Source organism: Cherax quadricarinatus, chromosome 43, assembly GCF_038502225.1.
Source record: "Cherax quadricarinatus isolate ZL_2023a chromosome 43, ASM3850222v1, whole genome shotgun sequence".
Lineage (NCBI taxonomy): Eukaryota > Metazoa > Arthropoda > Malacostraca > Decapoda > Parastacidae > Cherax > Cherax quadricarinatus.
The window spans coordinates 13,218,629-13,244,531 of record NC_091334.1 but is presented as its reverse complement, the minus strand read 5'-3'; the positions used below and the strand labels follow the sequence as shown (position 1 = coordinate 13,244,531).

General features: G+C 38.3%; 1 protein-coding gene across 1 annotated transcript in view; it reads left to right on the top strand.

Moving 5' to 3' along the window:
* Positions 1-14,765, top strand: part of LOC128694276 (protein pangolin, isoforms A/H/I/S) — a 119,686-nt gene extending 104,921 nt beyond the window's left edge. Inside the window, exons 6-9 of the mRNA XM_053784335.2 lie at positions 2,295-2,422; positions 3,392-3,548; positions 4,384-4,450; positions 13,403-14,765. Coding sequence (XP_053640310.1) covers positions 2,295-2,422; positions 3,392-3,548; positions 4,384-4,450; positions 13,403-13,871 — 821 coding nt within the window. The 3' untranslated portion in view covers positions 13,872-14,765. The remainder of the gene's footprint in view (positions 1-2,294; positions 2,423-3,391; positions 3,549-4,383; positions 4,451-13,402) is intronic.
* The last annotated feature ends 11,138 nt before the right edge of the window (positions 14,766-25,903 follow it).

The window sequence follows — 25,903 nt, the reverse complement described above, 5'->3', positions numbered from 1 at the left end:
CGTGCCAGTGCGATTGGATAGTTCCACAGGTTCCGCGTCCTTGCATGCGTGTAATAGTTGATTTTAGATTTTCCCCCGAGGGGTAAGTTTACTGGACGGTGTCACTTTGGAGTAAAAATAATGTCAGATAAGCAGTATATTACAGCCAAAATATTTGGCAAGCCATATATCCAATTGTTATGGTTTGCAATTAAACTGTGTTGACTCATGCGAATTTCCGCTCAATAGACATTACATCGCAGAGGCAGCATTTCCCTAGGAATGACTTGTAAATGACCTCGTGTTCCCTTGAGTAAATGAAAGCACAAAATTCATCCACGCCGAGGATTAATATTTTCCAAGATTAGAAACTGACATGGTAAAGGTAATATTGTCTGGCGGGAAGATGCCATTAAACTTTCATCAAAAACGTGACACGGGCTGGAAATGAGAGGACCCTCAAGTCTTGATATTAGTTACTTGAAGACTACCTAATCTGTCACGATTACGCTTGGATAACTTTTGGTCGAGTTTTGGAGCATTTTTAATCCCACAGATTTTTTTTGTTGACAGCTTATTAACCAGACCTCAGTCAATTCATCGACAAATTGCCAGTACAAATCAGAAACTGAAGTGGTAAGTGTGGAGCGAACTGGACAAGTATCGCCAAGTGCCAAATCAACCAGACTGTGATGAATATATGGACTAGTGGGGCGTCAACAGCAATAGCCGGGTTGACCAGGCAAGCACCAGACAAACCTGGCCCAAAGCTGGGCTTCAAGAGTAGAAAAACAAGAAACTTAACAAAGGTATATCAGGATATTGGCACCTGCAAAGCTTTTCTCCCCAGGAAGCGTCAAACTGATATCTCACAAATATGGTGCTGAATCCTCTTGGCATTATTACAGCTAAGCAGGAAGAGCATGAGAGGCTCTAACACCAGACACCAGTTCAGTAGTAGGGTAGGAGGAGGCGTGGATGAGAGATTCTTCAGAGCTTTTCGGAGAGAAATAGGTGGCAGTGCCCTCAACTTTTGGCGCAAAAAAAGTGTCACCTTGATTTAGAATTATAGTTATATCGCTATTCTAAGTTGCTAAAAACAATCGCCAATCTTAGTAGTGATGGCGACGGGCTCAATATGTTTGAGTATCCTTTTATAGCAAACATTTGGCAAAAAGAGTTCTAAATTTTATCTGCCTTTTGCAAGATAAGGGGAAGCTAAAAATCACCGTAAAAAATGCTGAGCTATTTATAGTATTTTTCCAACTTTTATCAACTTTCTCTTAAAAAGATCACAACCGCGAGGAAAATGCTGGGATGAATAACGAGAACATTCAAAACTAGACATGCTAAGCCAATGATAGTCCTCTTTTAGGAGAAATTGGAGACCTAAAGAATGTACAGAGAACTTAAGCTGCACGTATGAATTCAGTAATGCACCTAAATTACTTGGAACGTTTGAAGGCCCTCGACCTGCACTCCCTAAAATGTAGACAAGAAAGGTACATTATAATTTACATCTGGAAAATCGTAGAGGAATTGGTTCCAGATCATCACACACAAATCATTCCTTACAAAAGCAAGAGGGTCGGTAGACGAAGGAGAATACCCCCAATGAAAAGTAGAGGCTTCATGACACCACACAATATTTCACAAGCCTCCAGTCATACATAAGCGGGATTACCAACAGACTCCTTGCAGTCTTCAAAAGGAAACCTTATAAGTTCAAGTCAATTCATGAGCCTCCCGGATGTTACTGCTGCCAGTGGTAACATCATGGTTAATCAAGCCTTGATCCAGCAGGAGGCCTGGTCTGGGACCGAGCCGCGAGGGGTTGACGCCCGGAAACGTCTTTCAAGTGCCAGGTAAATATTTTCCAACGAAACGATAGAATATTTTGGTGTATTAACAATATTTACTAATATGTGATTAATAATATCGTAAATGTTATTAGTGTACTGCTTTTGAAAGTTTGGAGTAGGCTATGCATATATTAAAGTAATAAAGGCAGAGCTAGCAAAGGAAACTTTCGTAGTGTAGGTTGCAATTACATGATCGTTACACATTAATATAATACTGTTGATACTACTGCTACTACTAATAATAATAATTATTATTATTATTATTATTATCATCGTAATATTTTTTTCATAGATAAAGAAGCAGCAGACATTTAGCTTTATAAAAGTAACAACAATATACTGACATGGAGGGAGGTTGGGTAGGTGTAGGATAACTTTATGCCGGGCAAGAAAGTGATGTAGGAGATTGTAGTGAGGGAGGTCGCATCAGTAACGAGGCTAGTGGTTTTGCAGACAAAAAGCCACACATCAAGAAGCCGCTGAACGCCTTCATGTTGTATATGAAAGAGATGAGAGCTAAGGTGGTGGCAGAATGTACACTGAAGGAAAGTGCAGCCATCAACCAAATACTTGGACGAAAGGTTGGTTTGCATGTCTTTCTATTTATTATTCCTTACATTTGTTTATTATATATGAGACTAAACACCTATTAACAAAGACCTAGACGAAGTATCACGGTGCTATGTAATGTATTTCTTCATCTGGTGACATGGCGCAATGGTACAGATTCTAGCCTTTCGTTAATATTGGTTTAAATAAATATATATATATATATATATATATATATATATATATATATATATATATATATATATATATATATATATATATATATATATATATATATTATGGCTGTTTTATAAGTGTATTTTTAATATGGATCATTACTCTCCTAATGGTTGTAGTGGTTAAGTAGTGTTGGTCTGCGAGGTCACTAAAGGGGTGCGTTTGGGGCCTCTAAGTTAATCGCATATTTTTACTCCACTAGACTCAGGTCTAGGTGAAAATATTAACATGGCCCCTCGTGCCGAAGGAATGGGTTGTGGACATTGACGATAATAATAATAATAATAATAATGTAAAAGAGGGTGTCCGTTGCTGACTGTAGTATATTACTCTAGTGGCACGCGCTTAGCAAAGAGGAGCAGTCCAAATATTATGAGATGGCCAGACGGGAGAGACAACTACACATGCAAATGTACCCAGGATGGAACGCGCGCGACAATTATGGTATGATGAAAAAGAAGAAGAGAAAGAAAGAGAAGACTGGTGATGGAGGTAAAGAAAAAATGACATGTTTTGCGGCGTGAGGGGTGGGTCCAGACTGAGTGCTGGTGTCGGGAGCAAGTGTCACAAGACTAATACAAGTCCCCCCTGCTTCGACCCTCACTCACCATGGCAAATATATATTGAGTCGAGTGAGGAAGCAAGTGTGGGACCAGTTTGTGTTGTGGTACCAGGTATAGTCGAGGCAGCAACCAGGTTTCTGGTGTCCCACCCCTGACGCTGTGGGTTGTCCACCACTAATCTTCATTTAACTTTCCCTGCAGTGGCATGCGCTAAGCCGCGAAGAACAAGCCAAGTACTATGAAATGGCGCGCAAAGAGCGCCAGCTTCACATGCAGATGTACCCAGGGTGGTCCTCACGTCAAAATTACTCGCAGGGGAAAAAGAAGAAGCGTAACCGTGACAAAACCCAAGATGGAGGTAGCTAACTGCCGTACACAAAAGGCTTTCCTCTTAAGCAACTCAGTTCGAAACATTGGTGGGTTGAGAGGTGTGTTGGGGTGGCAGCGGTGCCCTGGTGGTGGTGGCGCCTTCCTCTGGCGGAGCTACGCATGGCGGAGCTTCGCCAGGGGGTGGAACACGGAGCCTCCTGGAAGCCTATTGCCCTCCCAAACCACCCGCTCCGCCTCCCAACTTAAGGCTCCAAAATTTACTTATTAGCTTCACTCTTAACTTATTCATTATTGTAAAACTTTTACTTGAATGTTATTATATGTTTGCTTTTGTCTTTTTGCTGCCTGTTTTGCATATACATTCATATTTCTCTTTTCTTAATCAATTGACGTTGCTTAATTGGATTGTTGCCGAATGTTTCTGCTATTTTGATTACTACAATTACCCATTATATTTTTTCCATATATAACTAGGCTGAATGTTTACTTCTTGCTGGCATTAGTCATGCCTCGTGGATCTCCACTGTTATTTTCAGTAGCATCTTTGAGCAGGCAGGTTGATGCCATCATTTGGTTTTGTCACTGTCATATTGCTTCACTGCATTGCCACTGGGAGAGTCAAATGAAGATGTTATGAAAATAACACTGCAGATGAATATGACAATAAGTCTGAATCTGCTTTGTCTCAATCAAATTGCTCTCAATGCATGCAATCTTTATTGTTAAGATTTATTGATCCTGTGCCTATTAGCATGTTTTGAGATGTTTATTGTTTGTGAATATAAATGATTTAGCCATTCCTGTGATATTTATATGAGTGGTGGTGAGTGTGTGCGGTGTCTAATTGTGATATTCGTTCTCAGCAAATATGAAGAAGTGTCGGGCGAGGTACGGCTTGGAACAGCAGAGTCAGTGGTGCAAGCCTTGCAGGTGAGAACCCCTTACCTTTGATGCCACCCAACCTCTACCCTTCAAGATACACTACTACATACTCCCCCCCCCCCTTCCTTTTTTTCTCCAGTCCATACATACACACATACACACACACACACACACACACACACACACACACACACACACACACACACACACACACACACACACACACACACACACACACTCACACTCACACTCACTCTCTCTCTCTCTCTCTCTCTCTCTCTCTCTCTCTCTCTCTCTCTCTCTCTCTCTCTCTCTCTCTCTCTCTCTCTCTCTCTCTCTCTCTCTCTCTCTCTCTCTCTCTCTCTCTCTCTCTCTCTCCCCCTCCCTTCCCAAGTTTTCTTAAGAGGCTTTTCTATAGATTCTGTTTTCTTTTATTATTTGTTCTTGTTACACACTTATTCTCCATATCATTTTATTATCCAATTTATCAACAATAGGCATCTCGGCAGTCCCTTGAATCTGTGTATTATTTAAGGATACTTTAACAATAGTTGGGGGTTATTGGACTTGTGTGCAGAAACATTTTTTGGTTTCTCATTGCAAAGAGAATTAATTCAATTATTGACCTATTAAGCTGCTATTGAACTTGTTAATTTGCTTCACTCTCCTCTAGCCCCTCTTTTCTGACCCCCCACCCTCCCTCTGCATCGGTATGGACTGCCAAGTCTTCTGCTAATCTGCCTTTCCATTTCCCTCAATTACTTTTTTATAAATTCCTTCCCCCATCACCATTTGTGCCCAACTCGACCTTTCTCTTTATTCCCGATACTCTCATACCTTGCATTCATTCTTGCCTCTCCCATTCCATTCATTCCCATCCCTTACATTTGCTTCATTCTCGCCCCCTCCTGTTATGTTTATTTAATCCTGCCCCACCTATTACCTTCATTCATTTTTGACCCTTTTATTCCTTTATCCCTTTTTTCACCTACACTTCTCCAGTTTTACTTAATTTCCTCCTATTCCTAACTTTTTTTTTTATTCATTTGACATAAAACTTTTTGAGCTCTTTGTACAGTATATATTTTTAGCTGTCAATTTTTTTTTAATATCACATTTTCTTGTATATTTTCCTTTGTCTCCTTTCATTACCATTTATTCCTTCTTTTGCAATCTCTTTGTAATTATGTTTTCACATCTGATAACTCTTTTTTATTATCTTTCTTGCGTTACTTTATTTGGTTTTCTCTTGGGAGTTCTTTCCTCTCGTATTTCTGCTCTCTCTGTCGCTTGCTTCATCCTATATAGCTCTTTTGCCTGGTATACTTTTGTTTCCTCTTCTTTGCTTATGCCTTTACCTTCCCTTTTGTTCATTATTTTCCTTATATGCTGTATTTATTTCTCCCCTTTTTTTTTTTTTTAATTTTTTCCCCTTCAAGTTGCTTTACTTGATTACCTAATACATTTACATTATTCTCTGTGTGATAGTTGCTTTGTACTTGAAGTTATATCATCACGGGTCTGGAGCATCCCCAAGTATATAACGTAGAAAGTGTGTGGACAGCATCTCTGATACATTAACCCTGGTGATTATTAGTTTAGATAAAGCCTTGCTAGGTCTGCCAAGATGCCTTCCTCCTCACCAAAATCCTTTCCTCATGCATATACCTTCATCAGTCACTAAATACCCCACAAACGTCTATTTCATATTGTCTAGTAAGATTGCTTTCCTCCTTTTTCAAGGGTGCTTTGATGCACCCTTGGAGATACCCCTCCTTTATATCAAACCTAATTGTCTCCCATTCCACAAGTGTTGTTTGACCCCATGGGTTTAGCTTCCTCATGTACATAATAATAGTAATATATTGCCACCCTTACATGTTGTTTGTGTGTGTTCCCAGTTCATCCTAATTTCTTTTGCTCTTCTCTTTTGTGAAATCAACAAAATTGACTTTTCTCTTGTCGAAGGCCATCACTTGGAAAATTGTGTCTAGATGATGAGCCTTGTTGTAGGCTTATTAACATGTGATTACCATGTTATGCACTCTTTCATGCTTATTAACATCTGTACTGAAAATCAGCGTGTTATAAGAAATAAACTAACACAAACTCTTGTAGAAATTCTATAACGTATATGCCCTGAGCTCTATTGTTTAACATAGTGTAGCAATGAGTTAACATAATGTAACAATCAGTAACATCATACCTCTGAGTCTCACCTCTCACCTGAACTACAGTTAATTTCATCTTATATTTTAGCATAGGTGGTAAACTAAAATATTTGATATTGTAACCATCTGTCATGTGCTTAACCCTATAGAATGTTTGTGTTTTGTGGGTCATCAGTGTTCAGTTTTATATAAAGATTAAACTCCATAAAAAATATTATTGTCTTGTCTTCGGTCTTTGTCAAGCTGCTCGAATTTAATGTATCTGTCCTATTGTATAAATGTATATCCAACTCTTGCCATTTTCTCTCAACTGTTATGTAGTATTGAACTTATATATTCTTTGTTGCAATATGAGTATCCTGTATTTACAAACACATATGTGTTGTATACAGTGTTAACAAAGAATATTTTGTTTTTTGTAGTAAAAATGCATGTTGTGTTTATTGTATCCAACTCCCTCTGTCACTACAATAGACCAAACACACTCAATTTTGTTTAAATAGTATAAAAAATGGAAAACAAATGAAAGAAATACATTATTAGCAAACTGTTTTCATAATAGGTGCATTAACTATACAAAAGGTGCTGTAACGATACAAAAGGGCAAAAGTTTTGTTCCTTTGTAGAATTTTATTTTGCATATTTATGTACCCTGTAAAGTATAACATGTACAATTACATGCATACTGACACTTAGCAGACAATTCATGTAAGGTGCCACTTTTTTTTTTTTTTGTAGTTACCCTAAGTTTGTCAAACACAAAAATTTAACTGTCTATGACTTTTAGCATTACAAAATACTAAAATCAACACATTTTGGACTCAGAATAACAGTAAAACCTCTCATTAATGGACTAATAGGAAAGAGGGGTTGTACAATAATGCCAATTTTCAGCAACACTTGAATTGTGAAATTAACATTTCATGATCACCAGGTTGTCTTAAGTAGTGGACTTGATATGCTGATGCAGAAGACAACCAGACACCAATACTACAGCACAGTACCCTACTGTATAGTAATTTTATAGTACTTTATATAATTTACAGTAATTTTATGTAACTCTTCTTGGTGGACAGACGAGGTGTAAACTGCCGTGATTGATAATGGTGACTCAGTATAACTTTTATTCTGAGTCAGAGGAACTGTAAAGCTCTTCTAACGAAAATAATGTAGATGGTTGAGAAGACGTAGATTTCTGAGAACCACATTTTTTCTTGGCACCACAACCACTTTCTTTAGAAGCCATTGTTAAATGCACTTTACATAATATGCTAATAAAACCATATAAAATGTTCTAAGTCCAGGGAAAATTAGCGACTAAAATGTGAAATTACACACTTTTGTCCATTTTGTTGGAAAAGTTGAGCATTGTCAGGCCAATTTTTGTCTAAAATGTGTTAATGAGAGGTTTTACTGTAATGTTATGTTTGATAACCTGTATATATTTAAGTATAGTATATGGCAAAGTCCTAAGAACCTTGAATTTTTGCCTGTTTCCTTTATTTTGGTCTAATGAAGGATCGCTGACTTTCACTTTCTGGAGTGACTGTGTGTGTGTGTTGTAGCAAAGTGCAATACCACTAAATAAATGAATATATACATATATGTGTGTGTGTGTGTGTGTGTGTGTATGTGCACAAGCGTGTGCATGTGCGTGTATTTGTTGTGCCAAATAAGCAAAACCAGTGAGTTAGGCCCCCCAAAAAAAGGGTCTTTTCTGCCAAATAAGCAGAGGAAAAATTTGTTTATGCCATAAATGTGCAAAAATCAATTTGAACATAAGGAAAATAAAAAAACTTGTTTATTTCAAGTAATATTAAATATTTTTAAACTAATCTGTGATATATTTAGCAGAATTTTATTAAAAAATTGCATTAACCCTTTCAGGGTCAAAAGGCCAAATCTCAAAGTGCGCACCAGTGTCCAAGAATTTTCAAAAAATAATTTTGTTATTTTTTCTTATGAAATGGTAGAGAATCTTTTTCGGAAGGTAATAAAACAAAGAGTACGAAATTTGATGGAAAATTGACGAAATTATGCTGTCGCGAATTTTGATGTGTCAGCGATATTTACACATCGGCGATTTTGCTGACTTTGACTCCCATTTTAGGCCAATTATTTTACTCCAGTCGACCAAATTCTTAGCTATTTCACTGGGTATTACTTCTATTCTATCGATTGAGCACAAGAAATCGCCAAGTCAACTGTTTCAACTACAAAATAAAGTGATCAGAAATTGGTAATTTGGCCAATTTAATGCAAAGTTCAAAATATTCTAATTTCAAAATAGGGTCCAGAATAAACAATGCGGGCATTCCTGGAACTAAACTAACATTTCCTCTGTTCATTAGTTATGTTTTCAGGCTTTACAAATGAATTCCATTTTGATTTTTTATTCACATAATGAATTTTTATTCAAACCAAAAAAATAGAAGATTTACTGTTATGCAATACTGTAATAATTGTATAAATAATATCACCACATTTGTGAACGTATATTAGACCCACCATCTGGTGTGTATTGGACGTGTGGAATCATTTGTTTACTCTTGAACATCGGTAAAAATTTAACATTTCTTCTATTTTGAGCTCAGTTTCAACCTATTTCCATTACTAAAACCAATTAAAATCATCTATATTTCTGTAATATATCTTCCATTCTATCAAATGAGACCAAGAAAACATACAAAAAACATATAAAAACACTGTAAAGTTGCTGTTTTAATCAAAAATTACAGTCTCAGTTTTTTTTTTCTCTCATTATGCACTGTGTACTGCAGGATTTGTTTTGTGGTGCACACATACCACATAGATGTGTTCTCTCATATCTAGGCCCAAATTTACCACTCACAGCTTATCAGAGTGAGCTGAGCTCATGGTGTAGATCTACGGTTTGGACCCTCAACATATAGCCGTAGATCTACGGCACGGACCCTCAAAGGGTTAATTTAGTATCAGTTAGGTTATGTGAGATTTCTAAGCTAGGGTTTGTCAAAAATTTTAATTTTTACATCATTATCAATGAAAATATAGATTGTAAAAAAATTTGGCAAGTTTGGGTTGAGCAGCAGCTTGCGCACTAAATAGCTGAACTTGCCAGATAGGCTGAACTCCCTTAATAATTAAACTTTCCCCAAATTTTTTTTTACAGATTGATTGCTAATTTTGTTGAACAATGATATAATGATTTTTATTTTTGGACCAAAACTAACTTAGAAACCTCGCCTAACCTCCCTAAAATTAACAGTTTTTTTTTTTAGCTAATTCTGCTGTATATATCATTGGTTAACTTAAATATATTTAATATTACATTAAAGCTACGATATATATATTTTTCCTTATGCTCAAATTGATTTCCGCTGATTTATGGCAAAAACAAATACTTATTCGGCAAAGTGAACTCTTGCCAAATAGAGCAAACTGGACAGTTTGGCTTATTAGGCATGACATTATGTGTGTGTGTGTGTGTGTGTGTGTGTGTGTGTGTGTGCGTGTGTGTGCGTGTGTGTGCGTGTGTGTGTGTGCTTGTGTGTGCGTGTGTGTGTGTGCGTGTGTGTGTGTATATATATATATATATATATATATATATATATATATATATACACACACACACACACACACACATATCTATGCGTGTCATAAGAGGCAATTAAAATGCCAGGAGCAAGGGGTTAGTAACTGCTTCTCCTGTATACATTACTAAAGTTAAAAAGAGAAACTTGTTTTTCTTTTTGGGCCACCCTGCTTCGGTGGGATATGGTCGGTTTGTTGAAAGAAGATATATTTATATGTTATTTAATTAGTGCATATGTGCAGTGCAGTATACACACACAACTGGGATAGTAATTCCAACACTGTTAGGGGCTGGTTTCCACTTAATTTTTATGATTTTTTTTATTTTTTGTAATTCTTAAAAGAAATTCAGGTATTTTGTACCTACATGCACATCATAATCATTGTATGCGCATTCTCAGCTTGTTAATATACGAACTCGAGTCGTAATGAGTGACTGTCAGTGTATATTTTTAACATATAGTATTTCAGGTCACTACCCAGAACACTTTAATTATAGAGTTCTTCTATTCAAATACTAGGGTTAACTTGTACACAAGAACAGAATTGAGGATTTTATTTTTAAAAAATTCCGGTATATACTAGTCACAAATAATAGTGGTTTCCACATGGGTATAATATTTAGGAGTTACTGAGCATTGCTCCATGCAGTATACAGTCACTAGTCCAGTGCTTTGTGGATTTTAAATGTTCACTTAGTATTTTGTCACCAGCAATCCTTTATTTTATAAAAAAGAATACTGTTTCCTGTAATTTTTTTTGTCTTATTTTGCCCTTGTAATAAAGCTTTGTTCATGCACATCAGATAGGAATCATCACTGTATTCACAAAAATGTAGTCAGATACAAATTTCTTATCTTGTATCATGCAAAATGTATTGTACATTATTTTGTATTTCAAACTCTTATTAGCAGTAAATAAATAGAGATAGTGTTTCTTGCAGATACTAATTTGTCAAGATAAACATTCTATCTGATGTCTGAAAGGGCTAGTGTTTTTAGACGTATTGATAGTATTAATCTGTATGATTTTGTTGCATCCTGTAAATTTGAATAGTGCGTTTAACATTCTATGTTCATTTGTTATATTTTTATGTTGTCTTAACACAAGATTTTGTTAATATCTTCTACAGTTTTTTTATGTAATCTCTTTTCTTCCCTTTTACTTATTTCTCTTATGTTTATCATCTGTTTTCCTTCATCCTGCGCCTTCCTCTTTGTGAATTACTTTGCTCATACAACATACTAGCATGAATTTGGGTAATATTGCTGTCAATTTTTTTTTTCCTTTGTAAAGAAAAATCTCTTAAAAGCATTACTTGACAACAGTGTTTAAGTTTTAAGCCATGCATTTGCTGTCCCACATCTGAAGGTTGTGCTGCAGGAGAGTGTTAAAGTCCATGTCAATAATTCTTATTTTATGTCGACAAGATATGAAATAAAATGAAGATTCTGACTCGACTTAACACACACTTGCTGTTACCTGTTCACCTTGCAATTTGAGTTATGAATGTGCTTCAGTGCTTATTCCAAAACAAGCTTTTCCCACTTCTATGTGGATGTAATTCATGAATGTGCATGCATTGGTATCTTATTATCTAACACTTAGGATAAGTATATTTGTAGATGGGTGTATGAGTGGGGAATTATCATCCAAGAGTGTTTCAATTTGTCATTTTTATTTATAACTGCCACTTCGTTAATGCGTATGTATGTTTCTCAAAATTTTGCCATTGAAAATGTGTGGAATACTGAAGAGCAGTTTAGATTCACAAACAGTCAGTAATATCAAATCTTTAAGCAAAAATCTTGGATGATAAGTCACTTGAGGAGTGAAAGGGACCCTGGCAAAAGGTCTCACTGTTCCATATTTGTGTGCCATTAGATGTTTTTGCCTTAAAAATTGTGGTGGGTGTGTGAGAATGGCTGTGAGCAGTATCAGAGAGGGGACTCAGTATGGGTTTATTGCCCTCCCACTGTTCCCTGGTCTCACCCACGCTCGCACGCCCTCCACTCTGTCCCATTGTCGTCCTCTCTGAAACTCATATTCTTCAACAGCATCAGAAAATGTGTCTTTTCCCCTCATCTTAACCTTAAATCATAGTCCCCAAAGTATATTGGTGAGAACTTTTGCTTGAGTGCCCAAGACCAAAGTTAGTCTGACTGAAGGGGCAAATGTGCCACTATTAACATCTCTGTGCACCCAGCATGTGTATAGCTGCAGGTGCATCGAGGCATGGCTAACCCTTGAACTGACACATTTTCTGATCACTGGTGCAGGGTTCAATGGCAGTCAGGTGGTGGTGAGGCTCTGAGCCAGGGCAGTGTGTATGGTGATGGTGGTGCCCCTTAGTCTCTAACCTTGGTCTCTCTCCCGGGCCCGCAGCCCTGCGGTGTCGCTAGCATCGGGGGCAGGCCTCCCTGGGGTCCCCTCTTCCCTGCTGGGGGCTGCTGGAGCCTCTGGGGGTGTGGCTGCTGCAGCAGCTGCTGCTGCAGCCACTTCTGGGGCAGTCATTGTCTCACTAACTCAGGGTGCTAGCCCTGCAACTTTGACCTCTCTGGCTCCCTCAGCAGCTTCCCAAGTAGGCACGGGGGGCCCTAGCTACAGCCCCGCACCAGGTACCCCCATACACTCCATCGTTAACTTAAGTACCAGCACCAGCAGCAGCAGCAGCAGCAGCACAACCAACAACAGCAACACCAACAACAACAACGGCAGCAGCAGTGGTGTCTCCTCTCCTTCTGAACCTACCTATGTTAATCTCTAGTCTGTGAGTCTCTTCACTGTGCTGTGAACTGCTGTGACGGATCTTGAACCTTTAGGCAAGGGCAATGCTTTTCTCATTATTAGGGGCCTTGTTATTTGGCAATTCAATATCCATCACAAGCAGAATAATCACGTGAGTGTCTTGTAGTGATTCATCTTGTTTTTATTTTACAGGTTTTGTTTTGTTTGTATTATCCATTGTTATGCATGTTTATATGTACAAAGGTAACACAATTTCCATTAATTATATAATTTTTTCTTTTACTAATGTACTAACCAACCAGAATAAAAAGAATTTGTAGTGTTTCAGCCACTTGATTTTTTTTATTTTTTTGCTTTTGATGCATGTTATATATATTTTTTTTTACAGGATGTGGGCAGTAGCTGCATGAGTAGACATTTTGTTATGTTAATACGAAGCATGTATCTTTTATTGATTTACTCAAAATAAATCACTTAGAAATACTTTACCATATTTTGTTTCTTGCAGGCGAAAGAAGAAATGTATTCGATATATGGAAGGAGAGGAAGGCGAGGACATGGCACCTGGGTCAGCCGACAGTGTAGATGCCTCGCAGGAAAGTGACGATGATGATGATCTGCAAGACTTGTCATCTCCCTCCACTGCAATGGCAGGAGACCACACCGCCACCTCCCCTGCATCCTCGAGTCTGATGCCCTCGCCTGGGCCTTCCTTGGCATCTCCGTCAGGGCCGCCCTCCTTGCTAATGCCATCACCAGCCTCATTGGCTTCCCCATTAACGCCGGGGGAGGTACCCCCTATACAGATGAACCAAGTTCCCCAGATACCACATCCTCAACGGCCCCCAGTGGGCACAAATCCTCGTGACATCAATAATCCTCTTAGTGTGAATCAGTTGACTGGCCAGTGTGCTAGCAACAAACCCGAAGCTGGGTCTCAAGACTCCTCCCATCCTACCATGGTGAGCGTCACATGACCCACTGCAACCCTAGATACCCATGCCCACATGCTGTGCTGCACACGCCCACCCTCGTATGTACACCATGCTTTCTTACATGAGAAAGTACTATAATGGAGTACCCCAGAGTTTATACCAGTGTATTGCGGCTGATACACGGACATTCATTTGGTATTCAGGACCAAAATTTAAGCTCTGTGATGGGCCTGTGGCAGTACAGTCACCAATACCTCAGTGTCAAAAGTGTGGCTGAAGAGAGAGACTTGTGGCCCCTGTTTGGCACCATCCCTGTAAATAATTGTTCCTTCACATCATGAATCAACCCTTCATTGTATCACACACACAGCAGTGTTAGGTATTCTACTCTAAAGCTGCAAAGCCAGCCGTACACTTCGTTCTATTCTGCAAAATTGAAATTTTATATGTAAAGGAAATTTTTAAGACTACTGTATAAATTATATATTAGGCAAAATTTGACAATTGTGATTTTAAACTGTATGTGTATATATGTCGTGTGTAATAAGCCAAGTTGGTCAAACAAGCTGAACTGCTTTTAAAACAATTTTTATTTAATTTTATCTAATGCATTGACATATTTTCACATGAATTAACTGGTATGCAAATTTTTAATTTTACACGAAAACTAACAATCTAACCTAACCTTGTATGTAATGTAGGTTAATCCTATCCAACCTAAGGTCAGACTAAATTTAGTTATTTAAGCAATGATGTATATTAATTTTGTGATCAAACTAGTTTTAAACTGAGATATTACAAAAGTTAATTTACACCCGGCTTGTTTGGCAAAATCGTGCTTGCTGGATAAGCTAAGTTTGGCTTAAAAAAAAAAAAACACACACACACACACACACACCATGTATGTATGTATGTATATTTTTTTTTAACACATCAGCAGTTTCCCACCGAGGCAGGGTCACCCAAAAAGAAAGAAAAACTCAAAAAGAAACAAAAGCTGTCATTATCATTCTACACTTTCACCATCACTCATACATAATCACTGTCTTTGCAGAGGCACCTGGATATGACAGTTTAGATAGTCACTTCAAACTGCCAATATCCCAAACCCCTCCCCATTTCCAGGACTCAAATCCAGCTAACCGGTTTCCCTGAATCCCTTCACAAAATATTACCTGGCTCACACTCCAACAGCTCGTCAGGTCCCAAAAACCATTCGTCTCCATTCACTAATATCTAACATGCTCACACATGCTTGCTGGAAGCCTAAGCCCCTTGCCCACAAAACCTTTACTCCCCCCACTGTATAATCCTTGTGGCTTAGCGCTTCTTTTTGATTATAATAATAATAATTTACTCCCCCCAACCTTTTCAAGGATGACCCCCTACCCTGCCTTCCTTCCCCTAAAGATTAATACGCCCTACAAGTCATTCTACTTTGTTCAGTTCTCTCTAAATGACCAAACCACCTCAACAACCCCTCTGACTAATACTTTTAGTAACTCCATACTTCCTTCAATAATTTAATCCCACCCCTCTCCCCAACAACCTAGCATTTACTTCTTTTACAACCCCATCTATAAAAATGTTAAACAATGATGGTGACATTACACACACCTGTCTAAGACCTACTTTTACCAGGAAGTAATCTCTCTCTCCTACACACCCTAACCTGAGCCACACTATCCTCATAAAAACTCTCTACAGCATTTAATAACTTACTACCTATTCCATATACTTGCAACATCTGCCACATTGCTCCCCTATCCACTCTGTCATATGCCTTTTCTAAATCCATAAATGCAATGAAAACTTCCCTACCTGTATCTGAATACTTTCACATATATGCTTCAATGTAAACACTTGATCTACACATCCTCTACCTACTCTAAAGCCTCCTTGCTCATCTGCAATCCTGCTCTCTGTCTTACCTCTAATTCTTTCAGTAATAACCCTACCATACAGTTTTCCTGGTAAACTCGGTAAACTTGTCCCCCTTCCCTTTATATAAAGGATCTGTACACGCTCTCTGCCAATCCCTAAGTACCTTCCCCTCTTTCATACATTTATTAAACAAAAATACCAACCACTCCAACACTATATCCTCCCCTGCTTTTAACATTTCTGTCATGATCCTGTCAGTTCTAGCTGCTTTACCCCCTTTCATTCTACGTAATGCCTCATGCACTTTCCCCACACCCACATCCTGCTCTTCTTCGCTTTGAAAAGATGTTATATCTCCCTGGCCAGTGCTTGAAATTTCTGCCTCCCTTTCTTCATCGACATTTAAAAGTTTCTCAAAATATTCCCACCATCTACCCAGTACCTCCAGCTCCCCATTTAATAACTTCCCTATTCTGTTTTTAACTGACAAATCCATTCGTTCCCTAGGCTTTCTTAACCTGTTTATCTCGCTCCAAAATTTTTTCTTATTCTTAGCAAAATTTCTTGACAGTGCCTCTCCCACTCTATCATTTGCTCTCCTTTTGCACTCTCTCACCACTCTCTTCACCTTTCTTTTACTCTCCATATACTCTGCCCTTCTTATATCACTTCTTTGTAAAAACCTCTCGGTAAGCTACCTTTTCACTCTTATCACAACATTTACTTCATTCCACCAATCACCCCTCTTTCCTCCTGCACCCACCCTCCTATAACCACAAACTTCTGCCCCACTACTGCATTTTTAAAATTATCCCATCTCTCTTCAGGTCCCCCCCCACTACCCATACTTGCACTAGCCCACCTTTCTGCCATTAGTTGCTTATATTTCACCCTAACTTCCTCCTCCCATAGTTTATACACTTCCACCTCTCTCTTGTTGTTTCCATTTTCCTTTCGTCCCATCTGCCTTTTACTCTAACTGTAGCTACAACTAAGTAATGATCTGATATATCCGTTGCCCCTCTATAAACATGTACATCCTACAGCCTACCCATCAACCTTTTATCCACCAATACATAACCTAACAAACTACTTTCATTACATGCTGTATCATACCTTGTATACTTATTTATCCTCTTTTTCATAAAATATGTATTACTTATAACCAAACCTCTTTCTACACATAGCTCAATTAAAGGCTCCCCATTTTCATTTACCCCTGGGACCCCAAATTTACATACTACTCCCTCCACAACATTTTTGCCCACTTTAGCATTAAGATCCCCAACTACAAGTACTCTCTCACTTGGTTTAAAACTCCCCATGCACTCACTCAACATTTCCCAAAATCTCTCTCTCTCTCTCTCTCTCTCTCTTTCCTCTACACTTCTCTCTTCTTAAGGTGCATAAACACTTACTATAACCCTAAAAATGGTATGAAATACCGACAGATTGTTAGGTAAGACACATATGCAACAGTTAGGTATCTTTATTTCGAAACGTTTCGCCTACACAGTAGGCTTCTTCAGTCGAGTACAGAAAGGTTGATAGAAGCAGAAGATACTTGAAGACGATGTAATCAGGACATCACCCTTAAAGTTTTGAGGTGGTCAGTCCCTCAGTCTGGAGAAGAGCATTGTTCCATTGTCTGAAACAATATGAAGTTGAAGTGACAGAATGGGGCCTTTATATAGTGCCAGGAGGTGAGACGTAGGTTGCTTTGGGAGGGCAGGTCCTTCTCAAACCCAGCCGTTCTCTCTCTACTAGTGAGAACGGCTGGGTTTGAGAAGGACCTGCCCTCCCAAAGCAACCTACGTCTCACCTCCTGGCACTATATAAAGGCCCCATTCTGTCACTTCAACTTCATATTGTTTCAGACAATGGAACAATGCTCTTCTCCAGACTGAGGGACTGACCACCTCAAAACTTTAAGGGTGATGGACTGATTACATCGTCTTCAAGTATCTTCTGCTTCTATCAACCTTTCTGTACTCGACTGAAGAAGCCTACTGTGTAGGCGAAACGTTTCGAAATAAAGATACCTAACTGTTGCATATGTGTCTTACCTAACACACTTACTATAACCCACTTTTCATATCCAATCCTTATTTTACTCCACATAATCCTTGAATTTATACATTTATATTCCCTCTTTTCCTGCCATAACTTATCCTTCAATGTTATTGCTACTTCTTCCTTAGCTCTAACTCTATTAGAAACCTCTGACCTAATCCCATTTATTTCTCCTCACTGAAACTCCTACCCCCTTCAGCTTTGTTTCGCTTAAAGCCAGGACATCCACCTTCTTTTCATTTATAGCATCTACAATCATCTTTTTTATCATTCGCACTACAACCACACACATTTTTATATCCAACTTTGACAGTTTTCTTCTTTTTCTTTTTAGTAGGCTATACAGGAAAAGGGGTTACTAGCCCACTGCTCCTGGCATTTTAGTTGACTTTTACAACACGCATGGCTTACAGAAGAAAGATTCTTATTCCACTTCCCCATGGATTTGAAAGGAAAAGAAATAAGACAATGAATTATTAAGATAAAATCAAAGAAAACTCAGATGAGTGTGTACAGTAGGGCCCCACTTAAACGGCAGGTTAGGTTCCAGGCTTCTGCCAGAATGCAGACATCGCCATAAAGCAGAACGCCATATTTTCCACTTATAAATGCATATAAATGTATAATACACACACAGTACACCCATTACTTACCTTAAAATATTTGTAGTCTTAATGTAGGGTGAGAGGCAAGTTTAATTTGTAGAAAGTCAGGTTTGGGAGGTATGGTAGCCAGCCAGGTCAGCCCACCCCACCCACGTAATATACTACATTTAATTAAAGCTCCTCAGAGCAATAAAATATATATACAGTACATTCAGTAATTACCTTAAAATATTTGTAGTCTTAATGTAGGGTGAGGTGAGTTTTATTTGTAGAAAGTCAGGTTTGGGAAGTATGGGCAACCATCTAGGGAAGCCATCCCCACCCCACCCACACGTAATATACAGTGGACCCCCGCTTAACAATATTTTTTCACTCCAGAAGTATGTTCAGGTACCAGTACTGACCGAATTTGTTCCCATAAGGAATATTGTGAAGTAGATTAGTCCATTTCACACCCCCAAACATACACGTACAAACGCGCTTACATAAATAAACTTACATAATTGGTCGCATTCGGAGGTGATCGTTATGCGGGGGTCCACTGTACTATGATATTTATTTAAAGCTCCCCAGAGTGATAAAGTACATATACAGCACATTCATTAATTACCTTGAAATATCTGTACGTAGTCTTAATATATGGTGAGAGGTGAGTTTTATTTGTAGGAAGTCAGGTTTGGGAAGTATGGGCAGCCAGCCAGGGCAGCCCTCCCCATCCCACCCACACGTAATGTAAAAAAACCAGGCAAATGCGTCTGGTTTTCGTCACTTTACATTATGTACAAGTTGTCTCCACGTTGATACAGTAGAATAAATAAAGAGAAACACTCCTATTCTCATGTAACATTATTTTTAGAAGAAATGACACCCTGAGTGAAGGCATACTTAGGTAAAGGTACACATACGTATAATTATCAGTTATAATAATAATGTAGGTATGTAGTCCACCTGGGCTACATACCTACACCTACCTACATAGCTAAATGATATTTAATGTAGCCCAGAGCCATATTATTACCATTGATATGCCATGTTCACCGAGTTTAATCGTTTCTAACAACTACCTTTAGATGCCATCATAAACAAAGGGAGAAGTAATAATTTATGCCGAGAATTGTAAACAAAAGTGTTGCGTATTAAGGGGAGTGACACAATGTTTACCCTCCATCCAGCTACCACACCTCCATAGTATATAAACATAAAATGTTTATATGCTATGTAACGTGTTTCTTATATCATAGATGGATTAATGAAAATGTCTATATTAACGTAAAATAAGACATTTAATGTGCCCAAGAGTGATTATTATTAGTGTTACATAATGTTTTTCCTCCGCCTGGCAACCACACCCCCATAGCATATAAACAGCATGTGTATATGCTATGTAATGTGTTTCTTGTATAATTTTGAAGAAAATATCATAGATGAATTAAAGATAATGTCTATATTGACATAAAATTAGACATTTAATGTGCCCAAGAGTGATTATTATTACATAATAGAGATGTGCTCATGGAGAATGTAAACAAACCGGGTGGCGCGTGCCGTATTTGAAAGACCGCTTGCCGTATAGAAAGTTTTGGTCATAATTTGAGATCGCCGTATTAGTGGAACGCCATAAGTTGAAACGCCAGAAAATGGGACCCTACTGTATACTTAAACATTTACATGCATGTGTAGTGTGGCCAAAGTGTAAGTAGAAGTAACAAGACGTACCTGAAATCTTGCATGTTTATGAGACAGAAAAATGACACGAGCAGTCCTACCACCATGCAAAACAAATACAGGCTTCTGTTTTACACTCACCTGGTAGGACCGTAGTACCTCCCTGGGTGGTTGCTGTCTACCAACCTATTACCTACATAAAATATTGGAACTGATTCACAGTACAGTACATATCACAATACTGAACTGAAAACGAAGGGAGAATTCCATTGCATAATTTGTTTATTTTGCAATATGCTAAGTCTAAAAAGGAATCACATATGTGATGTTGAGAACTCCTGGTGAAAAAACTGCAGGCTGCCCAATCTCATCTTGTATCTACCTTTAATACCATGGATCGTAATGGTTTTATTCAGTGTGCATTCCATCATTAGACATGTTGAAATAACCATCAAAGCTAGAGTCGTTTCCATTTGCATCAAGAGCTTCAGGAAAATTTGGAAGCTCAAGCAATAGAAGATTCTTTTTCGTATCCAGTGCAGAGCTTTCAGAAATCATGCTTTTATGTAGGGCCTTCCTAATGCCTTGTGGTTTCCTCATATTGGGATGCTGCTGATGAAACATGACTTCCAGAGCAGCCTTTCGATGTTCAGGTTTAGAGATACTTGCTGGGAAGCTTGTGGATGGTGTGAAGGGCTCTGTGGAGGGAGTCTCAGCTGCCAGCCAACCCAATAGCTCAGTTTGTGGAGCAGTGATTGTGTTGGGTATCTCTTTACCCTTGTTTCGTGGAGTCTCAATAATTAAGGTGTCATCATGTGAGGATGTGACAAAGATTACTTAGCTTATTTTTCTTTCTTTTAAATATCTCATCCCCATCAAAAAAAGTCATCTTCTGCTTCAATTTCCTTTGCCTTAGCCTTCAAATATTCTTCTCTCTGTAGCAGGTATTTGAGTGTGGCTCGCTTTACAGTTACTTCAGTATCTTCAAGTTTGGGATTTTCCTTTGTAATTTCTTTGCCATTGACTTTATTGGCCTTTTTGTCTGCTGTTCAGAAGTGCTTTTGTAGACTTTGCTTTCTTAGTCTGTTTTTGTGAAGTAACATTACTGTTCAGTTTTGTATCCTGCTTCTGAACATTTTTTCCTTTTGGTACAGTTTTCTTTTATTATCCATCTTTCTTCTTTGTTAGTGCTTTCTGAATTTCTCTCTTTCTTCCTAGGTTTTCTTCTACATATTACGTTATTAATTGTTTTACATGATGGTAGGATTGCTGGTGACTTTTGTCTGTCTCATAAATATGCAAGATTACAGGTGCGTCTTGCTACTTCTACTTACACTTAGGTCACACTACACATACATGTACATGTTTATTTATACACACTCATCTGAGTTTTCTTAGATTTTATCTTAATAGTTCTTGGTCTTATTACTTTTCCTTTTATATCCATGGGGAAGTGGAATAAGAATCTTTCCTCCGTAAGCCATGCGTATTGTAAAATTCAACTAAAATGCCAGGAGCAATGGGCTAGTAACCCCTTTTCCTGTAATAATTACTAAAAAGAATAAGAAGAAGAAAATGGTCAAAGTGGGAAGTCTGAATGTGCATGGATGTTGTGCAAATGATAAGAAAGAGATGATTGTGGATGTTATGAATGAGAAGAAGCTGGATGTCCTGGCTTTAAGTGAAACAAAGCTGAAGGGGGTGGGAGAGTTTCAGTGGAGAAGAATTAATGGTATTAGGTCAGGGGTTTCAAATAGAGTTAGAGCTAAAGGAGTAGCAATAATGTTGAAGGATAAGTTATGGCAGGAAAAGAGGGACTATAAATGTATTAATTCAATGATTATGTGGAGTAAAATAAAGGTTGGATGTGAAAAGTGGGTTATAGTAAGCGCATATGCACCTGGAGAAGAGAGAAGTGTAGAGGACAGAGAGAGATTTTGGGAAATGTTGAGTGAATGCGTGGGGAGTTTTGAACCAAGTGTGAGGGTAATGGTGGTTGGGGATTTCAATGCTAAAGTGGGAAAAAATGTGGAGAGAGTAGTAGGTAAATTTGGGGTGCCAGGGGTAAATGAAAATGGGGAGCCTTTAATTGAGCTATGTGGCTATGTGTTGAAAGAGGTTTGGTAATAAGTAATACATATTTTATGAAGAAGATAAAGAAATATACAAGGTATGATGTAGAGTTAGGTTATGTATTGGTGGATAAAAGGTTGATGGGTAGGCTCCAGGATGTACACGTTTATAGAGAGGCAACTGATATATTGGATCATTATTTAGTTGTAGCTACAGTTAGAGTAAGAGGTAGATGGGAAAAAGAGGAAAATGGCAACAACAAGCAAGAGGGAGGTGAAAGTGTATAACCTAAGGGAGGAGGAAGTTCGGGTGAGATATAAGCAACTATTGGCAGAAAGGTGGGCTGGTGCAAGTATGAGTAGTGGGGGGTTTGAAGAGGTTGGAATAGTTTTAAAAAATGCAGTATTAGAATGTGGGGCAGAAGTTTGTGGTTATAGGAGGGTGAGTGCAGGAGGAAATAGGAGTAATTGGTGGAATGATGAAGTAAAGGGTGTGATAAAAGAGAAAAAGTTAAGCTTATGAGAGGTTTTTACAAAGCAGAAGTGTTATAAGAAGAGTAGAGTATATGGAGAGTAAAAGAAAGATTAAGAGAGTGGTGAGAGAGTGCAAAAGGAGAGCAGATGATAGAGTGGGAGAGGCACTGTCAAGAAATTTTAATGAAAATAAGAATAAATTTTGGAGTGAGTTAAACAAGTTAAGAAAGCCTAGAGAATGAATGGATTTGTCAGTTAAAAACAGAGTAGGGGAGTTAGTAGATGGGGAGATGGAGGTTTTGGGTAGATGGGGAGAATATTTTGAGGAACTTTTAAATGTCGACGAAGAAAGGGAAGCGGTAATTTCATGCACTGGCCAGGGAGGTATACCATCTTTTAGGAGTGAAGAAGAACAGGATGTGAGTGTGGGGAAAGTGCGTGAGGCATTACATAGAATGAAAGGGGGTAAAGCAGCTGGAACTGACAGGATCATGACAGAAATATTAAAAGCAGGGGAGGATATAGTGTTGGAGTGGTTGGTATTTTTGTTGAATAAATGTATGAAAGAGGGGAAGGTACATAGGGATTGGCAGAGAGCATGTATAGTCCCTTTATATAATGGGAAGGGGGACAAAAGAGATTGTAAAAATTATAGAGGAATAAGTTTACTGAGTATACCAGGAAAAGTGTACGGTAAGGTTATAATTGAAAGAATTAGAGGTAAGACAGAATGTAGGATTGCGGATGAGGAAGCAGGTTTCAGAGTGGGTAGGGGATGTGTAGATGTGTTTACATTGAAACATATATGTGAACAGTATTTAGATTAAAGGTAGGGAAGTTTTTATTACATTTATGGATTTAGAAAAGGCATATGCTAGAGTGGATAGGGGAGCAATGTGGCAGATGTTGCAAGTACAGTGGAACCTCAAAAATCGAACTGCTCCCAACACAACCAATTATGTAAGTGTATTTTTGAGGGTCTGAAGTGGACTAACCTAATTTACATTATTCCTCATGGGAATAAATTCATTCGGTGAAGGCACTCGAACAGCCTTCTGGACCAAAGAAAGTTCGATATTTGAGGTTCCACTGTATATGGAATAGGTGGTAAGTTACTAAATGCTGTAAAGAGTTTTTATGAAGATAGTGAGGCTCAGGTTAGGGTGTGTAGAAGAGAGGAGACTACTTCCCGGTAAAAGTAGGTCTTAAACAGGGATGTGTAATGTCACCATGGTTGCTTAATATATTTATAGATGGGGTTGTAAAAGTAAATGCTAGGGTGTTCAGGAGAGGGGTGGGATTAAATTATGGGGAATCAAATACAAAATGGGAATTGACACAGTTGCTTTTTGCTGATGATACTGTGCTTATGGGAGATTCTAAAGAAAAATTGCAGGTTAGTGGATGAGTTTAGGAGTGTGTGTAAAGGTAGAAAGTAGAAAGTGAACATAGTAAGGTGATGAGGGTATCAAATGATTGATAAAGAAAAATTGGATATCAAATTGGGGAGGAGTAGTATGGAAGAAGTGAATGTTTTCAGATACTTGTGAGTTGACGTGTCGGCGGATGGATTTACGAAGGATGAGGTTAATCATAGAATTGATGAAGGAAAAAAGGCGAGTGGTGTGTTGAGGTATATGTGGAGACAAAAAACGTTATCTGTGGAGGCAAAGAAGGGAATATATGAAAGTATAGTAGTACCAACACTCTTATATGGGTGTGAAGCTTGGGTTGTGAATGCAGCAGCCAGGTGGTGGTTGGAGGCAGTGGAGATGTCCTGTCTAAGGGGAATGTGTGGTGTAAATATGCAGAAAATTCGGAGCGTGGAAATTAGGAGGTGTGGAGTTAATAAAATTATTAGGAAGGTGGGGTGGAAAGCATTTAAATCTGTAGGGAAAGGAAGGTGGGGTAGGGGTTGTCCTTGAAAAGGTTGGAAGGAAGGGGTAAGGGAGGTTTTGTGGGTGAGGGGCTTGGACTTCCAGCAGGCATGCATGAGCGTGTTCAATAGGAGTGAATGGAAACGAATGGTATTTGGGACCTGACGATCTGTTGGAGTGTGAGCAGGGTAACATTTAGTGAAGGGATTCAGGGAAACCGGTTATTTTTATATAGCCAGACTTGAGTCCTGTAAATGGGAAGTACAGTGCCTGCACTCTAAAGGAGGGGTTTGGGATATTAGCAGTTTGGAGGGATATGTTATGTATCTTTATATGTATATACTTCTAAACTGTTGTGTTCTGAGCACCTCTGCAAAAACAGTGATTATGTGTGAGCGAGGTGAAAGTGTTGAATGATTATGAAAGTATTTTCTTTTTGGGGATTTTCTTTCTTTTTGGGTCACCCTGCCTCGGTGGGAGACGGCTGACTTGTTTAAAAAAAAAAATGATGTTATTATTACTTCTGCTTTTCAACACCCACGACTCATCACTATTGCCAGGGTTATTATCACCATTCCTATCTGACATGCAAATTAGGACAGAATCCTCATCACTATTATTTTTATCTAACACCAAGAACTTTTCCTCTGGGATCAAGTTCTCCGAACTACAGTCTTGTCATCTTCAGCTACTGTGGCTTTTCCTCTCTTATTTTTTGTCTGTTTCTGTACATTAACATTAAAGCTTTCCTTAATACCCTTCTGTGGAACATTTTTCTTTGGAGGTGTACTTTTCTTATCCTTTCTGCTATACTGTCCTTTGGCTTGTGAAAATTTTCTTTTTTCTCTTTCCTAGGCTTTCTTCTAACATCATCTTTATCACCATCAAGGACTTTCTTCCCCTCTTTGATCTTTTTCTGCAGACAGAGATCTTGTCTTTCTCAGATTCATTATGTTTCTCACTGACCGTATCAGCTTTTTCCTGTTCACCTTTGGTTAAGTTTTTTACTTGTTTTATTTCATTCTTTTCCTGTTGATTAATGTTCGCCTTATTTTCTTTACCTCTCCATCTGTTAATTTTTTCTTAGTCTTTCTGAGGTAGCTTCTCTTCCTTGAATGTTTCATTTTCAAGGGAACATATTTTAGTTTGGGTTTTATTTTTAGTTGGGGAGTTACAATTTCTTTTAAGATCAGTGAAGGTTGTACTGCTGCTCTACTCTTTGGGGGTCTAATTAATATTATGTATATCATTATTGTGGACCCTCAGGCATGTTTCCTGGTTTACTATCATAGCTGGCAAATCCACCTTCTCCCTTGCTTGTTCTTCATTATTCTGAGATTCATTTACTTTCTCTTACAGCACCTCTTTGTTTTTGTTTTTGACTTGAATGGGGTTACAATTTTAAAAATTATGTCTGTCCTCTT